This window comes from Suhomyces tanzawaensis (assembly GCF_001661415.1).
Source record: "Suhomyces tanzawaensis NRRL Y-17324 unplaced genomic scaffold CANTAscaffold_8, whole genome shotgun sequence".
Lineage (NCBI taxonomy): Eukaryota > Fungi > Ascomycota > Pichiomycetes > Serinales > Debaryomycetaceae > Suhomyces > Suhomyces tanzawaensis.
Window position 1 is genome coordinate 432,447 of NW_017963643.1, and position 13,496 is coordinate 445,942.

The 13,496-nt window shown below is 43.6% G+C and overlaps 3 protein-coding genes across 3 annotated transcripts; 1 reads left to right on the forward strand and 2 right to left on the reverse strand.

Moving 5' to 3' along the window:
* Positions 1-928: 928 nt before the first annotated feature.
* Positions 929-2,422, forward strand: CANTADRAFT_57171 (TFIIH/NER complex subunit; the record flags this gene model as incomplete). The annotated part of the gene is made up of 1 exon (XM_020210665.1): positions 929-2,422. The coding sequence occupies one exon, from the start codon at positions 929-931 to the stop codon at positions 2,420-2,422; it is 1,494 nt and encodes a 497-aa protein (XP_020062237.1).
* Positions 2,401-5,817, reverse strand: SPT5 (transcription elongation factor). The gene has a single exon (XM_020208122.1). The coding sequence runs from the start codon at positions 5,582-5,584 to the stop codon at positions 2,711-2,713; it is 2,874 nt and encodes a 957-aa protein (XP_020062238.1). The 5' UTR covers positions 5,585-5,817; the 3' UTR covers positions 2,401-2,710.
* A 240-nt stretch (positions 5,818-6,057) lies between these two features.
* SRB9 (Srb9p) lies at positions 6,058-11,596 on the reverse strand (the record flags this gene model as incomplete). The annotated part of the gene is made up of 3 exons (XM_020211072.1): positions 6,058-7,512; positions 7,561-10,002; positions 10,093-11,596. 3 exons carry the CDS (start codon positions 11,594-11,596, stop codon positions 6,257-6,259), a joined length of 5,202 nt encoding a protein of 1,733 aa, XP_020062239.1. The 3' UTR covers positions 6,058-6,256.
* Between the last annotated feature and the right edge of the window lie 1,900 nt (positions 11,597-13,496).

The following is a 13,496-nucleotide window of genomic DNA, read 5'->3' on the forward strand; positions in this document are numbered from 1 at the left end:
TGCACTGGAATCTAAATTTCAGCATTCCCCAAGGTTGCTCCGTTTGTCTATGGCTGGAAACGTTACCACATACAAGGCATGTATCCAAAAGGAAGACTAGTAGAAAAAGTATTTGAAATTAATTATTTGTACTCAATTGGCGGAAGGTTCCAAGGAGTGAAGTAATTGCATGACATCCTGAGCCTCTTGCGAGAGCTGCTCCGTTCCTAATTGGATTAATCGTTTCTTAGATAATGTTGAAATAATTGCCCTCCTTCCCTCATTGCTCTTCTACTATTACAAATGCAGCAATTTTGCACTTAGTTTATGATTACCACTCCAGGACATCTTTTGGGTTTAACTGAAAGATACTGTGAATGAACTCAAATAATGGCTATGAGCTAGAACGACGGCCACGTACTAATTGTAGTTCGAAACTAGCATTATCTCATTAATAGCAATAAGCACTTTCTACACAAGTAGTCAAATGAGCATTTTTCAGTCAGAGCCTAATTCATCGCTACTGTCTATACTACCAACTTGCTATCAATAGACTGATAAATCCTGCTCAATAATTCTTATCCGTTCCACACCCTCTCTCCGTATCTCGTACACCAGCAGGCTAACCACTCTACCCATCTCCACCATCTCAGCCCCAATACTTCTCAATTCCACTTCCTCATTCTGACTTCCTCATTCTCACATTCTCATTCTCATTCTCATTCTCACTTCCTCATTCTTCTTCACTCTCCTACACTGGCACTCGCACACCGCCGCGCCCCATCGCCAGATCTATCACTATTTACAACCAAACCATTCATTCCATACAAGTCCAGGAAGAGACTCACCATCGCCATCGCACTATACTGCCACTGCCAGCACATACATACTTCACTCGTCTCCATCCATACACCTGCCTCGACCTGCCACTGCCAGCCACACCGTGATCATGGACGATTCAGATGAAGAATACCTCAGTCCTTCTATGCCTCCATCCAGAGGGTCCACCGACTCGCCCAAGGGCGATGGTGTGTCGAGACGAACCAGATCCAGCGCCAACGGCGCCATCAGCGACCTCAAGGGGGCCAATGGGTATGCGTGGGAAGACGAGATCCAGAGATCGTGGGACATAGTCAAGAACGACGAGAATGGCGACAGGTCGTTGGAGTCGATCATCCAGAGCATGATCGAGGCCCGCAAGAAGAAGATCATGCGGAACCCGTCAACCCCGTTCCAAAGAGGCATTATTCGGACGTTGATCGTGGTGATTGATGGGTCCCTGGCCATGCTCGAAAAGGACCTCAGACCCACCAGATTCGCCATGACCCTCTCGTTGATCCAGGAGTTCATTGTGGAGTTCTTCGACCAGAATCCCATCTCGCAAATGGGGATATTGATGATGAGAAACGGGGTTTCCAACGTGATCAGTGAGGTTAGCGGGCTGCCCCAGTACCATATCGACAAAATCAGACAGTTGAAAGCCAGACAGCACAACAGATACGAGCCCAAGGGCGACCCCTCGTTGCAGAACTCGTTGGAAATGGCACGCTCCATGTTGATGTACAACTTTGGTGGGGGCCACTCCAACGACACCAAAAATTCCAAGGAGATCCTCCTCATTTTTGGGGCCTTGTTCACCAGTGACCCGGGCGATATACACAAGACCATCGACCACTTGGTGCGGGACGACATCAAGGTAAAGATCATCGGACTCTCGGCACAGGTGTCAATTTGTCAGGAGTTGGTCAACAGAACCAACAACGAACAGAAAAGCATTTCCTCCAAAAACTACGGTGTCATCATGCACGAGACCCATTTCAGGGAACTTTTGATGGACTGTGTGGTGCCGTTGCCCATTTCTGAAAAGGACAAGGCCGAGCAGAATGAGAAGAAGAACGGGGTGCCTTTGATCAAAATGGGTTTCCCATCCAAGATCCAGCCCAAGTTCACAGTGTCCATCAACAACCCCAACTTCAACATCGACTTCCCCCAATTGAGTGCCTCCCATCCCACTCAGGGTTCCGAGGACTCCAAGCAAGTGGTCGAGGTCTCAACTGGAGAACTTGGGAGCGACATGAACCCGAACAATGTTATTGGGTACCAATGCCCGCAATGCAAAAACAAAGTAAGTAATTTACCCACAGTTTGTCCTGTTTGTGGGTTGATGTTGATTCTTTCCACCCACTTGGCCAGGTCGTACCATCATTTGGTGCCGTTGGCCCCATTCACTGAAGTTCCAGTCAGCTCCAGCTATACCAGCCAGTATTGCTACGGATGTCTCTTGATGTTCCCAAAGGGTGTTTCGGTAAAATCGAAGGCGTCCTTGGAGTCCATGACCAGTTCCCGGTACAGATGTATGAAGTGCTCCAACGATTTTTGCATTGATTGCGATGTCTTCGTTCATGAAGCATTGCACAACTGTCCAGGATGTGAGAACAATTGAAACCATTGCAAATCAATCTAGGAAAACTATTCTGGTAATAAAATCAAAGCTATGAAATGGGCTCTAAAGCTTGCAAGAGGATGATTTGAGACTAAACCTTTTGGATGGGTGTAGCAATTTCACAACCCTACCTAATCAGATATGAACTGACATCAACACACATCGGAATCTCAGTTGGCACATCAAAATTGTATCTACATCCCAAAATGTTAGCTTTTTAATGTACAATATATTAATAGACTTCATAATATACAAATAGTCAAGTGCTTGCCAGCAACTCTTGATGGGTTATTGCTGTCCCCATGAACTTCTTCCTCCTTTATTTCCCCAACTAGAGTTTCCTCCGCTGGATCCCCAAGTGGAGTTGCCTCCATTATTGTTTCCCCAGGACGAGTTGCCTCCATTATTATTTCCCCACGAAGAGTTGCCTCCATTATTATTACCCCACGTCGAGTTACCTCCAGCACCACCTTTGCTACCCCAAGTGGAGTTTCCGCCATTGCCACCGCTTCCACCCCAAGTAGAGTTACCTCCATTTTGGTTCCAGCTAGAAGATCCTCCAGATCCTCCCCATGTGGATGCTCCTCCTGCTCCTGGAGTCTTTCCACCGTTGTAGGCAGGAGTTTTACCACCACCCCAGGCGGTTGCACCACCCCAGGATGAAGCACCTCCTGCATTACCCCAAGACGAAGACCCACCACCGCCAACAGATGGGGTAGCGCCACCGTTCCAGGAAGATCTTCCCCCAGAACTGAATGCAGGGGCTGAAGGCTTGTTGAACTGAGGAGCATCATTGGATGCTGCTCCAATGAATCTCAAGTATGGGATAGCTTCTCCACGGATCAAAACATTCAAACTGTTCTTATTCACCTTAATCTTCTTACTCTTGGTGTGTAACTCGATTCTAGCATTAATATCATCTGTTTCCACAACCTTACCCTTCAAACCCTTGTAACTACCACTCGTGACAGCAACATCCTTGTTAAGAAGCTTGTCACGTCCTCCAACTCTGGTTTTCAAACCTGCAGTAGCAGCGCCTGGGTTTGGGAGCTTCAAGTTAGGATTCATACGACTCAAGTCTGGGCCCAAACTCTTGGATACCATGGAATCTTTGGTGGTGATGGTACTAACATCCATACGGTTGGTGACAAAAATACCTAAGTTTTCCACCACTTCATTGGACTTAATGAACAAGGAGTTCTTGTAGATGTGTAAAATGACACCTTCTTTCTTTTTGTCTCCCAAAGCTTCCCTGACGGTATCACCCACCTTGACAGTGAAACCATTTCTATCTGTGGCAACTTGTTCACGGCGACTTAATTGCAATTTGGATGCAATACCTGAAGGTTTCATAGGCAAAATTCTACCATCTGAGGTAAGAACTTCGAAAATACCCTTTTCTGCCTTCACAATAACACCGACAGATGAGGCATTCAATTCAACCAAATCCTTAATGTCATATTTACTGTTCATTGTGTCGATATTCAGGGAAGAATCAGTGGCTTTAACCAAGTAGTTTGCGAAAACTCTCACATCTTCTCTGGTTTGGTCACTAACTAAGACCACGGAATCACCATCAATCTTGATAACCAAACCTGTTTCATCGAAATGTTTACCCTCGACAATTCTAACGTGATCACCCTCGTTGAAAATCTTCCTCAAATCATTGGCTGGAACTGTCAACTTTTGATTTACGAACTTTGGATCACCACTCCATGTAACCGAGATAGTAATTTCATTCAATGAGGCTTCAACAACCAAACCAACGGTCTTTGCTTGTTCACCACGACGAATCTCAACCTTGTCACCTGGCTGGAATGCAGTTGATTGCTTTCCATCGGACTTGTTTTTGCTCTTTAATGATGCAGCAATAGCAGCTAAGTCCAACCCATCTTCTTCACTGTTACCCGCTTGGAATTTATCGAGTTCTTCTAATGAAGGATGGACATCTTTAGTTTGGATAAATTGTAATTTGAAATCTTTGAAGAGAAAGCCGTCATTGTATTCTTCACCTCTGTAAACAAAACTACGAGGTCCTCTTCCTGGTTGCAAGAATTCACCATCATACATTCTGGCTTCTTGTTCGTTGAACAATCTTGGAAGTGGTCTAACCTTCAGCTTTATTTTCTTTCCATCTTTATCAATCTCGTCATTTCTTCCATAGTCTAGTCTTGGGACCAACTTACAACGGACATCCAAACCATTTTCTGACAAGTTATCCACAATTGCGAGATCATTTTTGTACTTTCCTCTGGTGATTCTAATGTAAATTCCAGGAACAATTTCGACATCAGAAGACTTGACTTGCTTCAACAAATCTGGATATTCCTTGACTGGAACCAAGAGTTTGTTTCTGGCGAAGATGTTAACCATTCCGACCAATGCACTATCAATAGCATCGGGTCTCTTTGCTTCAATATAGATGTAACCCTTGAATGCATCTCTTTGGAAAACAGTCAAGATATCTAACGGACGGTTCAGTCTATCCAAAGTTCTCTTTTTCTCATACAATTTACGCACCAATTCCTTTTCACGGCCAGGGGTACATCTGATAGCATAAATGGAAGGATCGTTGATAGAAGGCATCAATAACTTTTGGGATACAGTTCCACTGGTAGCACTATCACCTCTGTAGACGGTGTGGGTCTTTCTGTATCTTTGCTTTAAGGTCTCTGCTAACTTTTCAGCATTCTGATCTTCGGCTTCCTGACGACGACGATCGTACTGTCTGTGCAATCTATCGTCCTGGTTGTCTCCATCATTGCCTTCGGCATTATCACGATCATCAGAAATGAACTGTTCCCTCAAGAGTTCGGCCTCTTCATCGTCTTCGTCCAACTCGTCTTCTTCTTCGTCATCGACTTCTGCTTCGATATCAACGAACTGGTTGGCAGCTCTTCTTCTCTTTCTCTTCTTGTTGGTGATATCATCATCCTCGTCTTCTTCTTCCTCCTCCTCATCATCATCCTCGTCTCCTCCCTCGCCTTGCTCTTCTGTATCACGCAGACGCTTAAGATTCTGCTTGTCCTCTTCTTGTTGTGCAGCCTCCTCATTCACGGAGTTTTCGAGGGCATCGTCATCAAACTCGTTTTGGTCTCTGTCCACTACGTCATAAGATTCGTCATCAGCCTTGACGTGTGTTAATTGGTCAGGATCAGACATCGTAGATAACGTCTTCTTGTGTGATTGACTTGTTGTGTGGGTCACTGATGGAGGATTTTTCCAATGGTGAACCTGCACCTTGGAGTGATTGCAGGTTATGTGTGCGGGTTAGAAAAAGTGCGGGTTGCCCCCGATTCTCATATGGGAAGCATACTTAGGCAGAGATACTGAAGCTTGGGAATTTCCGTAGCCATTATTGGGCTAGTTGGGTATCTGCTTGCATGAAGAATTCAGGAAGATTTACTTGCACGAGCCGCGTAATCATGGTAAGTGGGGATTTGGACTAATGCATTAAAAAGAATAAATTGACATTAGTATTTTGTTTTATTCATGATCGTTTTATTCAATACTAAGATCGTTATCCTCACTTGGATGTTCATTTTGCACTAATTTGTTTAATATTACGGTTTAACTGGTTTTTTTTATAGACTACAGGTGTTTTATGTTAGTAAATTACTGTAGAATCTCTAGAAGCCCTATGAGCCATTGCATTTTTATCATATTTCTGGGGAACCCAACAACTATACTCAAATCAATAATATCTAGGTTGATAAATACAGACAGATTATATTTAGATACTACTTTTGCGTAAATGGGAGTTGTTTTCTCTACCTGTTCGTATTATTTTGAGGTTCATCATATTCTTCACATAAGCTATCTGCAATTTATTCTTCAACTATCCTCCACCAAAATATGGGTCAAGTACCCGAGAGATTTACGCACGGCAGCAATGTGCCAGGGAATCATTCCTTCGACCTCGAACTTCAACTTACCGAGCTCAACTTCTCTCTTGAGATCCTCTTTCAAATCATACATGTTGATGTTCCCATCGTAGTCCCTCAAACCGAGAATATCATTTAACACAATAAGTTTGTTGTAATGACCCAAGATTAACTTCATCAAAACTTCCAAATCCCAATAATTCGAGCAACTGAGAAGGTTCACTTCGAATATGAGGTACGATGATCGAGATTTGTCCGCAGAGTCTACCACAGAGTTGGTGAGTCTTTTGAATAAGTATCCGTTTTTCATTCCTAGTCTCGCAGGCGAATTGAACGATGGCAAGGGTACCTTAGGTATGATACCCATCATGTCGGAGTCCAAGTCATGAAGTATAGACTGGGGAAGACTAGCTCCTTCGTTTGAATTACCCTCGGCCCCTGCGCCACTGTTGTTGGTCGAGCCTGGCCCGAAGTCTCCTGGAGACAAGAAGTTGGAAGGCACGTTCAAGAACTGTTGAGGGGAATGAAAGTTGAGTCCGAGTGATGGAGAAGTCATCAATGGTGAAGAATTGAATCCAACGTTGTTACTATCCTTCTCAAATGAATTCACAGACGCCTGGAGGTTGCTTGATGCAGCGAAGCTACCGAGTCCTGAGATACTGGAACTGAGATTTCTGGAATTCGAGATATCTGAATTTGGCAAATCATCACAGAATAGCAACTTTGTCGAATCGTTGACCGAAAGCACGATCAATGAAACATCCTTGTGTTTAATACTCAATCGCTTCCAATGAATCAATTCGTCGTCAGGAATGACGTTGTTTACTCGAGTTAAAACGAGAAACTTCTTTCCACTTGGATTTCCACCTGTTCCCATTCCTCCTCCACTAGATCGTCCCATTTCATCGTTTAGTTTTTTGAAACATTCACAGGAGATGGACCAGATATCGTCGCTGATCGCCCCCAAGTCATGAATACTTCTTTTTGCATTCTGCCCACAGTACCATGATTTGCTGTGTGTAACCACACCCAATGGGTCCGACCAAGCTGCCGAAATCCAATTCTTGTCAATTGACCTCTCATATGCTAAATGTAAGAAGATGTCATCTTTGAAGTTATTATCTTTCAAATTTGTATTTAAAAACTTGAAATGGATTTTTGTTGGAGGTTCCTGGACCAATTGTGTATAGAGACTAGTATCAGAAACTTTTCCTTGCCCATTAGTGTGGTTTGCTACCAAGCCATTCTGAGTACCATTGGCTGGCCCCCTATTGTTGCTCGAACAGGTAGGACATTGATTATACAAATTTAAAGATAACTTTGATAACTTGTAGTTGGAGATAATCCTCATTTGGTTTCTTTGGTAAGGGCGTTGCTTGACGATGTAATTTCCGGGAATAATCTTTGTGAAAATCCTAACTAATGGAAGCTGGTGATGTGTCAAGAAGATCCTAAAATTCCTGAAGATCTTCGATATTTGCAACAACGAATTGAATTTCTCATTAAAATTGGCAAAAAGTATGCACAAGGGACGGTCAAATTCGAAATTATTGGTCTTATTGATTAAATCCAACTTGATAAGTTCCACCAAGGAGTTTAATCTATTATTAATATACTTGTATGTGTCATTGTATGCATCATCTTCATTGTGTGACATGAGAAGTTGGCCATCAATAATACTCTCCAAATCTGGCCTGGATTCAACTGATGCGAGATTGATCTTTGAAATGTTCCCTAGGTTATTCTCATTATAACTGTTGCACAACAAGTCGAGAAATTCGCCATTGAATGATGATCCTCTACCATTGTCTTCACTGATGAGCAATATCTGAAAATTCTTGGGTGATTTTAAAGGGCTGAAGTTGAGGTATTTCCAGAAATTGAAACCGATCGTGTTGAGGTTAACTATGTTTTCATTTTTCATTACTCTTGACTTGATTACGGGTAACTTGAAATAATGATCTTCCTCGTTGATCTTTTGTGTATCTTTAATTTGACTCATAATCGACATGTACTTGTTTGCATTTTCAGTATTCAGCTCTTGTGTGTCAATACTGTTCCATTCCAAGGTCTTGAGCTTAATAGGCAATGAATTGGGGTTCAAAATGTCCTCATCGTTGGTTATATCGTCCAAGAAGTTCAATTGTGAGTCAATATCTAGATTTCCTTCCTGTGCTTTCGGATCAGCAAGAAATTCTGCTAGCTTCACTTGATACGAGTTTGGAAAAATGGCCTTAAAACTTTCATTGAACGAAGCAGGAGGCAACTTATAATCAATGGGCTCATGGCATGCATCATTGAGCTTCTTGAGCTTATCGTTATAATAGCCCATTTGGGGGCCCTTTGAATTCAATCCCAAGTCATAGATCAAATTTGGGCCAATGCATTCAAGGAATATGTCGAGGTGAGTCACTGTAATTATCATTTCATTATTCTGAGTGAGCTCCAAATCATTATCAGGGTCATCGTCCACATTAATTGTGAACAGCGGGATAAGACGATCACTTATCAAGTTGTTCAATAAGAATGTGTTTGGAATCGTTGAAACATTAATATTACGCAAAATAAGAGGTAAGTAATTGGAAGCTTCACCTATTTTGATATCTTCAGCTTTTCCGCCCCATTGATTTGGTGTATGACTCGGTGTTGGGGTATTCTGAGCTTGATTGGAAGGAGTGCTCTGGTTCTGTGATGGTGTCTGGTTCGGATGTTGAGGACTATGGTCGATTGGTGACATGCTGTTAGGAAGATCTCCAGTATAAAATGGCGAGTCTGGCTTGAGTGGAGGAATCTTCATGAACAGGTTTGAGCTTGGTGATCCAAAGGATGCAGTAACTTGATTACTTATCATGGATTTGTCGTTCAATCCATAATTGTTTGAGTTTAAATGATTTTCGTGAATTGCAGTTCCGTTCGACACTCCAGCTACCCCAATACCTGCACCATTTGGATGGAAGACATCCTCGGTGGTATTTAATTTGAGGGGTGGCGAAATTCCAATTTTGTCAACCATTTCATCGTCAGCATCACTTTCCTCACTTGTTTCTGAAGCTCCACTTTCTTCATCCTCATCATCATCGAACGTAGGATTGTTCAAGGGATTATATGCCTTGTTCTGTAATCTTTCCCCTTCAATAAAGGCCTCTCTACTAAATGGAGGTTCGAATCCACTAACACTGGTAGCTCTCATGTTTCTCCTCTTTTTCTCCATATCAGGATCAGCTGAAGATTCCTTATCAACGTAAAATTTACCACCCTTGCCGTACTTTGTATCAATGTTGCTCTTAATTATTGGGTTGAAGATAATAGGCGAGAAAACGGACTTCTGAGTGGGTTTTTCATCCTGGAGTTCGGGGTATCCCGAGTTAAAAGTTGGAGCTGAACTAAAAGCGGGACCCGAATTGAAAGCCGGGCCAGATCCTGGACCTGCAGATTGTGAACCGAAGTTAGTGCTTTGGGGGATCACTGGAGTGGGCATGATTGGTAGAGGAGCACCAGGATCATTGTAATCAGGTGTCAGAAGTTTCTTGATCATTTGGTCTTTAGGAATATCAATGAATGTAGGTTTCTCAAAACATTTGGGAAGTTGCGTTTTAACCGAACTATTGTCGAAATCGCCCTTTGCTTCATTGACGGAAGATGGTTCATTGTGCTCTTCGTATCCAATATCGTCACCAAATAAATTGTCAATTCTTCCTGCTTCTTCGTCTTCTTCTTTTTCTTTGGGACCTATTTCTTCGCTAGACATAACTGTGTCCACGTCGTCGTGCTTCTTATCATGGTCACCGTCTTCGACTGGGTCATCTTTTGATTTTTCTTGTTCCTTATTTGGCAGATTAGCCTTTTGTGCTTCTTCGGGCTCTAACACCTCAATATCGCTTCCGTCATCGCCAAACAAGTCGTCTATCTCCATGTCATCCTGGTTACCTTGTGGTTCGTTATCAATTTTCTTTGATGGATCAGTTTCTGCAGGAAATGCCTGGAATGATTGATCGTCTTTACCAAAAAATTCATTTGGTGTTTGCTGAAGGCCAAATATATCACTGTTTGCTGGAGTCGTTATGTCATTGTGCTCAATCGAATTTAAATCTTTAGATTGCTCTACGTGACCAGGCCCAGTTGGTCCTGTAGAACCACCACCGTTACCAGACGAGTTGACACTGAAGATACTAAAGGGTGCAGGACCTGCTTGCTGCAAATTATTGTTGTTGTTTAGATTATTCTGATGATTAGTGATATTGAAGTCAATGAAGTCTGATATCAATGACAATGGGTTGGTGTTTGACGAATCTGTTGAATCCTCAAAATCCTCGTCTGTGGATTCATACTTCCCAAACTGAAGTAAACATAAGTTCCATGGCCAGAGAATGAACTTCTTGTTGTCGACAGAATGGATGAATTTGCATATTGACGAAGTTTGGTTATTAAGATGCTTGAGATTGGGGATTAATTTTACCCATATAATCTCTTGCTTCATCTCGAAATAGTCAACTCCGGTGCTGAGTTTTATCAAGGTTAATAAATTCTCGTTGTCTATCGTTTTCTTGATGAAATTTTTATGAAAGTTGACCGTGTCGAACAAATGGCATCGGATTCCGCTTGGAATGAGATATATGACAAAGTGTAGGTCTGTTTGTGCCGGGATTTGTGAGTCTATTTCATTTTCGATGGCCAAGACACTGGAACTAAAGAGTGACAACTGCTGTTTAACCACCACCGACACCAACAAATCACCATTGGACAAGAGGATGGAGTCGAGGTAGAGGATGGAGTGCATTCCGTCTGAGCTTTTGCCGTTAATGAGAACACAGTAGTTGCCAAAGAGTTGGATTAGTCCGTGCAACGAAAGGTTATATAACACCATCTTCTTCACCGCCTTCAAGAAGCTTAGGTTGGCCAACGACAAGTTCTCGTCAAGAGACGCTGGGGCGCCGGGCGACGGCTTGGGCGGATTCGACAACACATCCACGTTGACGAGGTTGGTGTGTTTCAACTGGAGCGTGGGGTACTCTTTGGAGGAGTCGAACACGTTGGAGTCGAAATTGGCCTCCACGCCCTTGACGAGCTCAGGCAAGTCGGCGCTGGCTGTCTGGTTGCCGAACGTAAAGTGGTAGAGGCACTTGTTGTAATAGGTTATGAAGATCTTGGGATGGTTGTGCCTGATGAGGAGCTCCAATTCGAGGAGCGACTGGTCGTTTCCATTGGAAGTGTAGATGGAGTAGTTGATGGAATTGATGTGTGCTAGTTTGTAGTAGTGGGTGGATATGTTGGAAGGGCTTGCTTCGAACATTGTGGATCGGAGCTGGTGTACAGCGTGGATCTAGGGTCTAGAATGGGGAGTTTGGGGTCACAAACAACGGGTACTGGGCGGGAGTCTGGCAGCTGGTCAAGCGGTTGCTGGCGGAGATGCGGGGGTCCCTTGTGGCATATAATGGAGTGGTGGCACTGGGATTGATGGATCAGTGTGGAGGAGATGGCTTCGGGTTGAGTGGAGGTCGCACAGAGGGAGTGCAGCCGCCAACAGGCGAGTGCGGGTTGGCGAGAAATAGGTGCCCATCAGGAGAGGAAGTTGGGAGATGGAGGGTGCAGAGAGGGGGCAGAGATCGGGCAAAGATGGGATAGAAATGGCTTAGATTGCGCAGGGTAGGTCTTGTGGTATTTAGGTGTAGAGTGTAGAGGTGGTGGAATTTTCCCCAACATTTACGGGGTAGTTTGAGGGTCTCTATGGTGGTTACTGGGAATGTGAGTGAGTGAATCCTACAAGTCTCCTGATATGCATCGCAATGGAGAAAATAATTCTCCTAGGATATGTCCTTTGTAGGACTCTCCTGGGAGCAATGGAATGAAAGTTGAAATATTTGACGTATTTTGCAGGTCTCTATGTATTTGCCATGGTGGTGAAAAACTAAAAAAAATTAAAATTCTGTTAAAAATGTCATTCTGCTAAACCAAGCCAGAATCAGCTTGGAGTACAACTATCTCCTACATTATTCGCCCTTCGATACCTGTTTGCATGTTATCTGCTAGGAAATACTAAATCTACGCTATCAAGCGGCTTGAACTTCAATTGGCACTCCAGTTAACCTGGTACTTTTTCCAGGTGGGATTGCTCCAGCCCTTCTAGGAGCTCCGCAGTTTCTACGTGTTTAAATTATACTGGATACTTTTGTCTGGCAAAATTACGGGGGCTCATGGTGCATTCTCCGTACTTTTGTAACCGAATCCCATCAATGAGAAAATGCAACCTTAGTAGTTTTCTAGACTTTTGTCAATATATAGCGGAGACTCCCACCAGTACACGACAGGCCAGTAGGCACCAAAAATCAAAACGATGCCATTTTTGGCTTACTCAAGTACACATTAATACAACAGGAACACCCATCCAAAATAGGTTTGGAAATGTTTCTTTGCACCTTTTTCCACCGGCTCAATCTTCATAACGACACCCGATAACTACAATTGCACGTGGAGCGACACAAATACTGGTATGGTGCTAGTGGGTTCTGGGTTGTGGAAGCAATCGAAAACAGTACGTTAACTCGCAGGGAAGAAGCTTCAGTGCTAGTTGTCCAGAATGCACGCTTTTTAACGGCTCTCGTTGTCCATCCAAGTGTCTACATTGCAAAATTTTAGTATTGCAAAACAACTATTCTCCTATATCTTTTTTACAATTTTGTGGAGAGCAAAATCGCATTGAATAAGACGATTGCGCTTGCTGCAAGGAGGCACCAGAAATTGGTAACATGGGTGCGGAAGTTGGCCTATAATCACGAAGAGAATAATTCCCTTCAGATTTGAAATGGGAGGATTTTCCGTGAACCCGGATGAAAAATAATTTGGAGAGTCAGAGTGTGGGTTGAAAATGGAAAATGAAATAGATTGCAACGATGGCATGTCTAACTCCCACCGAAAGGTCAAGCAAATCCATGCCATCCGGCACAATCCGAGGCCCAGCGATGGTCCGGCCCGTTGAGGGGCAGATCTAGGCCGAAGCAGATCATTGCTAGCCCATCTAGCCGAACTTCGGTTTGTAAGCGGATATTCAGATGGTAGCTCACTAGCGGCTGGCGGTCGCGGCAACAGCACAATAGGCTTACAAATGAACCAAAGCCCGTACCGCGGCTGCATTTGTGGGGCCAGAAGTTCCAGTGCAGGCAGAGCCACGAGAGGCAAGTCAAAACTGCAGCGAA